The sequence below is a fragment of the Oncorhynchus masou genome, chromosome 12 (assembly GCF_036934945.1).
Source record: "Oncorhynchus masou masou isolate Uvic2021 chromosome 12, UVic_Omas_1.1, whole genome shotgun sequence".
Lineage (NCBI taxonomy): Eukaryota > Metazoa > Chordata > Actinopteri > Salmoniformes > Salmonidae > Oncorhynchus > Oncorhynchus masou.
The window spans coordinates 47,663,025-47,675,809 of NC_088223.1; the positions used below are offsets into that span (position 1 = coordinate 47,663,025).

Here is a 12,785-nt window from a genome sequence, read left to right on the forward strand (position 1 = left end):
GCATTGTGCTTTTACCGGTATTTCCAGCCTTATTCTGCTAGTGACGCAGCTGTCAGAAAATTCTAGGAAATTATATTTGACACAAGCTGTTTCCAATCAATCAATGGCTGGATGTACGCGCGTGTTTTGCGGGGGTTCGCCTGATCCAGGGGAGGCGTAGTTCTGCAAATTCCTTTTTTTTTGGCAAGGAACTCTTTTTTTTTTTTGTAGATCAGTGATTCTGCACCTTACTTTGCTCAAACTGATCCTCTCCAACTGACTCAATTTCTGGTCATCGGTGGGTATAAAAATGGGGCAGTTAAAATGGAGAGTCAATGAAACCAACCATGGAAGGAGAAAGAAAAGTTCCAAAATAAGAATATAGCTTTAAGAAAAAGTACGCGCCAATACTCCACAGGGACGCTCTTTGCAGATGACGACAATATATTCAGCCAAACATGCAACTTAGCATTAGCTCGTAAACACAAAGGCAGGATAGACGGACATCTGAAATAACATTAAGCTGTCTCATAAGAATTCTAGGACTACTAGCTAAATCGTTTAGTCAGGTGGAAGGTCCTGGAGGATATGGTGGAGGGTTTCGCAAGTGCCAACATCCCTCTAGAAAGTTGATAACCCCGAAATGCGCACATTCATTAAATAGACATGTGAAAAACAGAGGCACAGTCCCTAGGTGGAGCCAACTCAGGAGTCAACAGCTACCAAAGGTAGCCACAAAACACGAAGAGGAACTAAAAACATCTTGTCAAAAAACTGACAACATGTCAATAATAACGGACGAATCAACTGACGCACTGGATCAATATGTTCATATTTTGATTGTCTTGCAAGGAGAGCTGGGTGAAGATTGAAAAGTTGTTCTGGCTGATAGTGTATTTATAGGGAGTGCACTATTCAACACTGTCTGAAAGTATTAAAACATGTCTACAATATTATGAGGTTGATTTTAAAAGGATAACTCGATTTGTGTCAGACAATTCAAGATGCATGGTGAATTCATACAATTACATTCTGTGGGGGTTGTTATCAAATTGTTGCGTTTGACTGGCAATACCCGTGTTGTGGCTCTTGCTAGCAAAATCTGGCAAACTCATTTCCCAGAGGTTGACAAACTTGCTGCAGTCATCAATAAAATCTTCAAACATTGCCCAGGAAGAAAGCTTAGATTGAAAGAGCATCTCAGCGAACCATTACAGAAACAAGTTCCCCTCTGCTGACACAGCTTCCTCCCGAGCCATGTAAAACCCGATGGGGTACCTGGTACAAAGCTGTCGGATATCATTCAGAGAGTACCTGCACTTTTACTCATGATTTGTGGAGGCGGAGAAGTTGTTGGTTAACTCTGAGGGTTTGCAGAAGCAACTTTCTCTAATTGCTTTACATGCAAATAGCCTAATAGACCTCATCCAATGGTTTGAGAGACACAAATCCAGAATTCATCTCACCTACAATAAAGTCAAAACAGAACTAGCAGTCATTGACACATGAGGTACACTGCAGACCAGACAGTTAACTGTAAATGTGTGGATACATTTAATCAGGTCAAAGAAACTCAACTCCATATTATACCCCGGGTTACTCTGAAAATAGTTTCAATCAACCAGCTCATACATTTCTCAAGGCAATACAGAATTTTTTTAAATCCCCAAGTGGTCAGTTGGAAGGTAAGCAGTCTGCGGTTATCTTCTGTTTCAAATTTCACCAGAAAATGTTAGAACTGGACCAATACACACACCATGCAAAACCAAACCGCAGCAAAATTGATCTGTTCTGGAGCTCTGCAAATGTACAATTACAAATATCTCTCGGTTTCAAACCATTCCGTTGATGTTGAAAGAACCGCGTCATCGTATGGTCAATTATTTATTCACCAGTGCCAATCATTATCGGTTATTATCACAATAGACGATTAGCGTAACCATACTAAAACTCTATTCACATGTGCTAGCCGAGGTTACGTTATTCTTTCTTGATGTTTTTTTTTTATGCTTTAGAATGTTATGTAGGCTGTCGTCTGTTATCGCGATTTCCTCTCCCTTTTTTTATTTTATTTTAATTTTATTTATTTATTTCACCTTTATTTAACCAGGTAGGCAAGTTGAGAACAAGTTCTCATTTACAATTGCGACCTGGCCAAGATAAAGCAAAGCAGTTCGACACATACAACGACAGAGTTACACATGGAGTAAAACAAACATACAGTCAATAATACAGTATAAACAAGTCTATATACGATGTGAGCAAATGAGGTGAGATAAGGGAGGTAAAGGCAAAAAAAGGCCATGGTGGCAAAGTAAATACAATATAGCAAGTAAAACACTGGAATGGTAGATTTGCAATGGAAGAATGTGCAAAGTAGAAATAAAAATAATGGGGTGCAAAGGAGCAAAATAAATAAATTAATTAAATACAGTAGGGAAAGAGGTAGTTGTATGGACTAAATTAAATTAAACTAAATTATAGGTGGGCTATGTACAGGTGCAGTAATCTGTGAGCTGCTCTGACAGTTGGTGCTTAAAGCTAGTGAGGGAGATAAGTGTTTCCAGTTTCAGTGCTTTTTGTAGTTCGTTCCAGTCATTGGCAGCAGAGAACTGGAAGGAGAGGCGGCCAAAGAAAGAATTGGTTTTGGGGGTGACTAGAGAGATATACCTGCTGGAGCGTGTGCTACAGGTGGGAGATGCTATGGTGACCAGCGAGATGAGATAAGGGGGGACTTTACCTAGCAGGGTCTTGTAGATGACATGGAGCCAGTGGGTTTGGCGACGAGTATGAAGCGAGGGCCAGCCAACGAGAGCGTACAGGTCGCAATGGTGGGTAGTATATGGGGCTTTGGTGACAAAACGGATGGCACTGTGATAGACTGCATCCAATTTGTTGAGTAGGGTATTGGAGGCTATTTTGTAGATGACGTCGCCGAAGTCGAGGATTGGTAGGATGGTCAGTTTTACAAGGGTATGTTTGGCAGCATGAGTGAAGGATGCTTTGTTGCGAAATAGGAAGCCAATTCTAGATTTAACTTTGGATTAGAGATGTTTGATATGGGTCTGGAAGGAGAGTTTACAGTCTAACCAGACACCTAAGTATTTGTAGTTGTCCACGTATTCTAAGTCAGAGCCGTCCAGAGTAGTGATGTTGGACAGGCCGGCAGGTGCAGGTAGCGATCGGTTAAAGAGCATGCATTTAGTTTTACTTGTATTTAAGAGCAATTGGAGGCCACGGAAGGAGAGTTGTATGGCATTGAAGCTTGCCTGGAGGGTTGTTAACACAGTGTCCAAAGAAGGTCCAGAAGTATACAGAATGGTGTCGTCTGCGTAGAGGTGGATCAGAGACTCACCAACAGCAAGAGTGACCTCATTGATGTATACAGAGAAGAGAGTCAGTCCAAGAATTGAACCCTGTGGCACCCCCATAGAGACTGCCAGAGGTTCGGACAGCAGACCCTCCGATTTGACACACTGAACTCTATCAGAGAAGTAGTTGGTGAACCGGGCGAGGCAATCATTTGAGAAACCAAGGCTGTCGAGTCTGCCGATGAGGATGTGGTGATTGACAGAGTCGAAAGCCTTGGCCAGATCAATGAATACGGCTGCACAGTAATGTTTCTTATCGATGGCGGTTAAGATATCGTTTAGGACCTTGAGCGTGGCTGAGGTGCACCCATGACCAGCTCTGAAACCAGATTGCATAGCAGAGAAGGTATGGTGAGATTCGGAATGGTCGGTAATCTGTTTGTTGACTTTCGAAGACCTTAGAAAGGCATGGTAGGATATATAAAGGTCTGTAGAAGTTTGGGTCAAGAGTGTCCCCCCCCCCTTTGAAGAGGGGGATGACCGCAGCTGTTTTCCAATCTTTGGGAATCTCAGACGACACAAAAGAGAGGTTGAACAGTCTAGTAATAGGGGTGGCAACAATTTCGGTAGATAATTTTAGAAAGAAAGGGTCCAGATTGTCTAGCCCGGCTAATTTGTAGGGTCCAGATTTTGCAGCTCTTTCAGAACATCAGCTGAACGGATTTGGGAATAGGAGAAATGGGGAAGGCTTGGGCAAGTTGCTGTGGGGGGTGCAGTGCTGTTGACCGGGGTAGGAGTAGCCAGGTGGAAAGCATGGCCAGCCGTAGAAAAATGCTTATTGAAATTCTCAATTATGGTGGATTTATCAGTGGTGACAGTGTTTCCTATCTTCAGTGCAGTGGGCAGCTGGGAGGTGTTCTTATTCTCCATGGACTTTACAGTGTCCCAGAACTTTTTATGAGTTAGTGTTGCAGGAAGCAAATTTCTGCTTGAAAAAGCTAGCCTTGGCTTTTCTAACTGCCTGTGTATAATGGTTTCTAGCTTCCCTGAACAGCTGCATATCACGGGGGCTGTTCGATGCTAATGCAGAACGCCATAGGATGTTTTTGTGTTGGTTAAGGGCAGTCAGGTCTGGGGAGAACCAAGGGCTATATCTGTTCCTGGTTCTAAATTTCTTGAATGGGGCATGTTTATTTAAGATGGTTAGGAAGGCATTTTTGAAAAATATTTACAATTTATATTAATTATAATTTAAAATATATATATTTTTTTACATGAATTTCTATAGTGAATGAAAAATGTATATAGATTTATTTTAATCAAATGTGTATTTACGTTGCATTCGGAAAGTATTCAGACCCCTTCACTTTTCCCACGTTTTGTTACCTTACAGCCTTATTCTAAAGTGGATTAAATGAAAAATCCTCAATCTACACACACTACCACATAATGACAAAGCGAAAACAGGTTTAGACATTTTTGCAAATGTATAAAAAAATAAAAAACAGATACTGTATTTTCATAAGTATTCAGACCCTTTGCTATGAGCCTCACCTGAGCTCAGGTGCATCCTGTTTTTATTGATCACCCTTGATGTTTCTACAACTTGATTGGACTCCACCTGTGGTAAATTCGATTGATTGGTCAGTGTGTGTGTGTACACAGTGCACGTCAGAGCAAAAACCAAGCCATGATGTCGAAGGAATTGTCCATAGAGCTCCAAGACAGGATTCTGTCGAGGCACAGATCTGGGGAAGGGTACCAAAACATTTATGCAGCATTGAAGGTCCCCAAGAACACAGAACACAATAAGTATTTGGTCACCTACAAACAAGCAAGATTTCTGGCTCTCACAGACCTGTAACTTCTTCTTTAAGAGGCTCCTCTGTCCTCCACTCGTTACCTGTATTAATGGCACCTGTTTGAACTTGTTATCAGTATAAAAGACACCTGTCCACAACCTCAGTCACACTCCAAACTCCACTCAATTTGAAATTGTGTTTCTTATATTGGATAAAAGTAGAAACTCCGAGCTAGAAAATTATATCATACACCACAGTTGAGCAACAATGGGAAAGTAATTCTGCTTTGAAAGTTGATCAACTTGTAACCTCACTTTTGAGAAAATGGCCCATTGAATGTTATGGTACCTACTGGAGAGCTCTTCTTTGTCTACACACATTCAGCATCATTCTCGCCCTCTTAACCTCTTGAAACTCCCCATCCCGGATCCGGGATTGTGACTAAGCCTCAGGCTCATTAGCATAACGCAACGTTAACGATTTCTGAAAATCGCAAATAAAATTAAAATAATGCGTTTGCTCTCAAGCTTAGCCTTTTCTTAACAACACTGTCATCTCAGATTTTCAAAATATGCTTTTGAACCATAGAAATTGACTAATTTGTGTAAGAGTATGCAAAGCTAGCATAGCATTTTGTGTAGCATGTAGCACGCAACATTTTCACAAAAGCCAGATAACCAAATAAATAAAATCATTTACCTTTGAAGAGCTTCTGATGTTTTCAATGAGGAGACTCCCAGCCACATACCAAATGCGCAGTGTTTCCTGAAAGCGTCTGTGTGTAGGAGAAATCGTTCCGTTTTCTACATTGCGCCTGGCTACCGAAACGAACCGAAAATGCAGTCACCTACAACGTCAAACTTTTTCCGGATTAACTACATAATAACGACCGAAACATGGCAAACGTTGTTTGGAATCAATCCTCAAGGTGTTTTTTCACATATCTCTTCATTGACATGCAGTTCGTGGAAGCTTGCTTCTCTCTCTGTGCCCCATGGAAAAATACTGGCAGGTGACTTTTGCGCACCAATTTCGGCGCAGGACACCGGGCGGACACGTGGTAAATGTGGTCTCTTATGGTCAATCTTCCAACGATCTGCCTACAAATACGTCACAATGCTGCAGACACCTTGGGGAAACGACAGAAAGGGCAGACTCATTCCTCTTGCGTTCACAGCCATATAAGGAGATCATGAAAGACAGAGCCTCAAAAATCCTTGTCATTTCCTGGATGCCAAGTCATCTTGGTTTTGCCTGAAGCTCACGTTAAAGGGCACGCACAGAGAAGATATTTGTATTTCTGGACACGTCAGAGTGTTTTCTTTCGAACAGTAGCAATTATATGCATAGTCGAGCATCTTTTTGTGACAAAATATCTTGTTTAAAACGGGATTGTTTTTCTTCCAAAAATGAAATAGCGCCACCATAAGTGTAAGAGGTTAAGCTTTAGACCCACCCATCTCTTTAAGGATTCACATGTGAAACTATGTACTAAACAACCAAAGCTTTCCAAGAATAAAGGCTGGTTTATACTACCGGTGTGTTCATAAATTTCATCTGTAGTTCCAGAGTGTGCTCTGGGCGTTCGTAAACTCAGCGTTGTCAGATTGGCCGTTCGTAAATTCAGTGTTTCGCTCTCGGAGTGTTCAGAGCGCACACTGGGTTGAGGGGTTGATCCGAGCATTCTGTCCTAACAAGCAGTCATGCACCTAAGCTAACTGGCTAACGTTGGCTAGCTTGCTAGCTAATTCCATACACAAAAGAGAGAACAGCTCACTCTGACCAATTTACTTGCCCTAACAGAGCTGGTTAGGGTGTTTTTATGTTAGCCAGAGTGTTTGTGACTGCAACTCTGCTGCTGGTAACAATTTAATTACTTTTTTTTGCCAACGTTTACTGGCACAGGCCATATTCAACAGGTGTTGAGCGTTTGTAAATTCGTCAGTTATTCTGCGGTCTCAGATGAGTGCTCTGAAATCGGAGTAGATAGCCAGAGCGGATTTACCAGTTACGTCTATCGACAGTTGTCGCAGTTACATCATAAACATTCTATTTTAATAGTTACTTCCATAGTGGAGTCTTTTTTTGTTTAGACATGTAGCTAACTGGCTAAACAATGAACCATAATCCCAACTCATAATGTTACTACTCTTCATGAATCTGCAGGTAGCTAACCAACCAGGTTCACTGTTAGCTAGGTAACATTAGGCTATAACGAGCAATGCAAATGGCTCTGAGATATGAATAATATTACTACACAGATCATACATGTAACGTTAGCTAGCTAGCTAACAGTACATTTTCACTTCACCTGAAATCGACTTTCTGACCAAATTAGAAGCGTGTAATATCTAAAAATGTAGCTAGCTCGACTCTCCTACGTGGATGGACGCTTTTCCCTCTGTCACGGATAACATGGTTGCCCTTAGTTTGAAGATGTGATCAGGAGCCTTCTGTGTGTTCTCTTTTCGACTCCCTCTGCATATTTGCAATCAAAAGCCAGAATTTTGTTCATGCATTTCTTGCCTGAAACTCATTTTGATTAAATGTTTTATTTTTTAAAATATTTTAGCGTAGTTTCCTGAAACAAGTCACATTTGTGTAAATATTGTTAATGTCTTGACAAGCAAGCGGAAAGGCAGGTGGAGGACTTTTGAATGCACGTGCCGGTGCTTATTGATGGGCTTCCTGCCTCTGCTGAGATGGGTCTTGGCTCGAGTATCCAGGATGTAGGCTACTGGCGGGGCTCACTCTAGACGTAGAGGGAATTCTCGGACAATCTTGTTTGTGTTGTGGAAATACTTCTTACAGTATATTTTAGACACCCGAGCTTGTGTATTCAATATAGACTTTATTACAAAGTAACACGCCGAGCTGGTCCATGGAGCAACTGCCGGTCTCAGACTGAGATCCCTTTTTTATATATAGTTTCAGTTTGACACAACATACATATTCACTACTCTTTGTCTATGATCCACATCTTTTGGTTTTCTGCCACTATTGTGTCCTAATCTTACTTCTCGTCTATCTACGGCCATCTTTACTTGGTTTCTCCTCCCCTTCTTGGCACATACTTCAGGGCATAGATTATATTGGTGGTGTAACCATAGCAATGGTACAAAAAAATGTCCAAGGACACCCACAGGACTAGGCAACGGCTTCTCTCAATGGCCCAGTCACACACACATTCACAATTGCCTCCCTCCAAGCCCACATTGATTGTACTCACCGCTCCAAGACGCACACCACATGCATCGGAAAATCCCCCATACTTGGAAACCGAATGTTGGTTGATAACAAGTGTGAAACGTCAGAGATTGTGAATATGTATTTATTTACTTTTTGTGGGAGTTTGAAAATGTACTGGCCCAAGTGGGCGATATGAAAGCTTGATTAACTGGCCCGGCAAGCTTCGGCAGAGTTTGCAGGGCCAGCAGGCTGCCCTGAATGTAGAGCGCTGCTTATGGAGCAGGTGTGTTTCTTGGAGCATTGCTGTATCAATATGGTTTCTTGGAAGGATATCAAGACCGCTGACACGTTTGATAGGACATATAAGTTATTTCAAATTCCAAGAGAGAATTGCTATTTTTGCCATTGTTTTTCAGAAAAGTGTTATATTAACTGTATAATGTTGTCTTTAGTGTTGATAAGCCCAAGGATGTGTAACAAAAAGCAGGACCCACAGGGAAATTCACCCATTGATTGTTCCACAACTAGAACACCCTCCCTATAAACCATTCCCCCCTTCTCTGACCCCCCTTTGCCTAACAGATTTAGCTTGCATAGCTGCAGATTTCACCTCATTGTATGTTGCCCTCTGTTTTAGCAGTTCGGCACTCAGGTCTGGGTAGATGCTGATCCTCTTCTACATAGTTCAGAGCCCCCAATTCTGCTACAAGGTGAACAATTTGCTTTTTGACTTCAAAACTGTGTATTTGTACAGTCCTACAACGAGCCATCCTGGCGAGGATCCGTCCAGTGTGCAATGTTAATTCGCAGGATGGGATCCAGCTTCTCCTGCCCTAACAGTTCATAGAAAACATTGCTCGTGATAGTTTGGTTGCCCCATTTCCAAGTCCAAATGCCCGCACATTGAATTTACAGGAGTGATTTTCAAGTGATTGTTTTCCCTTTTAGGAGATTGATTGCCCCTTCTAACTTAGCATGCGCTGTTTCCAGGTCATTCTCCAGACTTTACACTTTAGTTGAATAGGCATCCACTTTAGAAGTGAGCAATGCAAGAATGCATTATCTATATCCTACCCTGCCTTTCTAAGGTCTTCGAAAGCCAAGTCAACAAACAGATTACCGACCATTTCGAATCCCACCATACCTTCGCCGCTATGCAATCTGGTTTCAGAGCTGGTCATGGGTGCACCTCAGCAACGCTCAAGGTCCTAAACGATATCTTAACCACCATCGATAAGAAACAATACTGTGCAGCCGTAGTCATTGACCTGGCCAAGGATTTCGACTGTCAATCACCACATCCTCATCGGCAGACTCGACAGCCTTGGTTTCTCAAGTGATTGCCTCGCCCGGTTCACCAACTACTTCTCTGATAGAGTTCAGTGTGTCAAATCGGAGGGCCTGTTGTCCGGACCCCTAGGCAGTCTCTGGGGGTGTCACAGGGTTCAATTCTTGGACCGACTCTCTTCTCTGTATACATCAATGATGCCGCTCTTGCTGCTGGTGAGTCTCTGATCCACCTCTATGCAGATGACACCATTCTGTATACTTCTGGCCCTTCTTTGGACACTGTGTTAACGACCCTCCAGGCGAGCTTCAATGCCATACAACTCTCCTTCCTTGGCCTCCAATTGCTCTTAAATACAAGTAAAACTAAATGCATGCTCTTCAACCGATCGCTGCCTGCACCTGCCCGCCCGTCCTACATCACTACTCTGATCGGTTCTGACTTAGAATATGTGGACAACTACAAATTGGTGTCTGGTTAGACTGATCTCTCCTTCCAGACTCACATTAAGCATCTCCAATCCAAAATTAAATATAGAATAGGCTTCCTATTTCGCAACAAAGCATCCTTCATTCATGCTTCCAAACACCCTTGTAAAACTGACCATCCTACCGATCCTCGACTTCGGCGACGTCATCTACAAAATAGCCTCCAATACCCTACTCAATAAATTGGATGCAGTCTATCACAGTGCCATCCGTTTTGTCACCAAAGCACCATATACTACCCACCACTGCGACCTGTACGCTCTCGTTGGCTGGCCCTCGCTTCATACTCGTCGCCAAACCCACTGGCTCCATGTCATCTACAAGACCCTGCTAGGTAAAGTCCCCCCTTATCTCAGCTCGCTGGTCACCATAGCAGCACCCACCTGTAGCACACGCTCCAGCAGATATATCTCTCTGGTCACCCCCAAAACCAATTCTTCCTTTGGCCACCTCTCCTTCAAGTTCTCTGCTGCCAATGACTGAAACAAACTGCAAAAATCTCTGAAACTGGAAACGCTTATCTCCCTCACTAGCTTTTAGCACCAGCTGTCAGAGCAGCTCACAGATTACTGCACCTGTACATGGCCCATCTATAATTTAGCCCAAACTACCTCTCCCCCTACTGTATTTATTCATTTTGCTCCTTTGTTTTCCTTGCTATATTGTATTTACTTCGCCACCATGGCCTCTTTTTTTTGCCTTTACCTCCCTTCTCTCACCTCATTTGCTCACATTGTGTATATAGACTTATTTTTCTACTGTATTATTTACTGTATGTTTGTTTTACTCCATGTGTAACTCTGTTGTTGTATGTGTTGAACCGCTTTGCTTTATCTTGGCCAGGTCGCAATTGTAAATGAGAACTTGTCTCAACTTGCCTACCTGGTTAAATAAAGGTTAAATAAATCAAATAAAAATAATTTACTGTTTTAAAGTCGAGGGCAGAGGTCATCTCTGGGATAGTAGTGGCCAGCTCTTTCTGTTGTCTGGTGTTATGCCACCATCTTGCCACAGGTAATTTGTGGATGGACAGATTATGCTATCTACTGGAATGAAATAGATCTGCTAATTTTTTGTCATGCAATGAACGTCCCACACCTTAATATGGTGTTTACAATTGACCATTTTAGAAATACATACTTTTATACAAGATGTTTGACTGACCCCTCAAACCAGGGTTCTCCAACCCTGTTCCTGGAGAGCTACTTTCCTTTAGGTTTTCAATCCAACCCCAGTTGTTACTAACCTGATTCATTTTATCAACCAGCTAATTATTAGAATCAGGTGCGCTAGATTAGGGTTGGAGTGAAATCCTACAGGACGGTATCTCTCCGGGAACAGGGCTCAAACAATAGAAATGCATGTCCGCAAAGGCCAAAGGCAGGCGGAAGGAGGCGAGATCAAGTGGGAACATTCTAGCTCGACAATGATCTTTTTGTAGAAAATATTTAATACAATGCTAACAACCTAAGCATTATGGAACTTCTATTCGATCCAATAAGCCTTAAACAACTGTATCAAAATAGCAAATCACTGACCTTTACCAAATTCGACAATCATAGCCCCCCCATCATAATTCCGTTATATAATAATGTTATGCACGGGTGACAATTAATTCACACGTGGTGTGAGAAGATGCACTATCAGCCTCTTGAGGTCAGTTAATAACTCTCCCTAAATGCAGAGCCCTACCTATCACAGCACCAAAACCTGGGCAGCACAACCCATTACATACAGCCTTTGCTGCCAGGTAGATCAAATGGCCAATGCTTTTTAATACTAGGAACACATCATGAAAATCAACATTAGTCACAATATGGATTAGAGTATTCATCACTTTTAGGCTTGATGCACCCTAGCTTTGATTTGACTGACTCAGTCATTCTCATGCTTAGTTAGACGTGATGCTTACAAATGGAATAACTCAATTATACTTCTATGGTATGATGTTTCTAAAGGATCTATTCATGCTTTCTTGTTTGTCTTTTACAGGCAACGTTTCAGAGCTCTCCCCGGCATGCCTACCTTTCCCACAGCCAATCGGGACAGAGGTTCTACCACCACACCAAGTAAACTGGCAACAACCACCACCAGCAATTAGGGATTGGCATCATGCTCCACACAGATGTAGGCTTCAACTTTAACTGCTGAAATAGTACATCAATGTAGCGTTTCTTCTGCCAAAATGTTGCAATATATCCCATAATGTGTATATTGACTACTTTCAGTATGCATTAGCATGTTTTTAAAATTTTATATAACAAAATCTGAATTTCAATAGATAAGCTTTGTTTCATAAATGGTGTCTCAATCATGACATACTATGATAGAGAATTGGTAGATGCAGAATGATAATATTTGCATTCCAAACAATGGTGCTGTTTTCATTGTTGATGTGTTAGCAAATGAACCCAAGCTTCAGTACTCTGTGCTATTCACTTTTTACTGATAATGAAGGCCTCTTAAAATACTCTTAATATTTGTGTTCTTATTTAAAACATTTGAAATGATTAAATGTAAACCCTTCTCAGGGCCCATGGAGGAAATGATAATTTGCAAGGAAGAACTCTTCGATTCACTTAAACATGCTGCATTTGTGGAAGCCATATTTTCCTAAACTTTTTTTAAATGAAAATCTACTAATTTTATTAAATTGCACTTGACAAGTAAACATGCAATGGTTTTTATTTAATGCAGAGGCGTATGGTGATGTGTAAGAAGAGAACAT

At 41.7% G+C, this 12,785-nt stretch overlaps 1 protein-coding gene across 4 annotated transcripts in view; it reads left to right on the top strand.

The window, feature by feature from the left end:
- LOC135550217 (G protein pathway suppressor 2-like) overlaps positions 1-12,728 on the top strand; it is a 33,118-nt gene extending 20,390 nt beyond the window's left edge. For all 4 annotated transcript variants that reach the window (XM_064980825.1, XM_064980826.1, XM_064980824.1 and 1 more), the window contains one exon: positions 12,050-12,728. In XM_064980825.1, the coding sequence (XP_064836897.1) occupies positions 12,050-12,130 (81 nt within the window). In that variant the 3' untranslated portion in view covers positions 12,131-12,728. The remainder of the gene's footprint in view (positions 1-12,049) is intronic.
- The last annotated feature ends 57 nt before the right edge of the window (positions 12,729-12,785 follow it).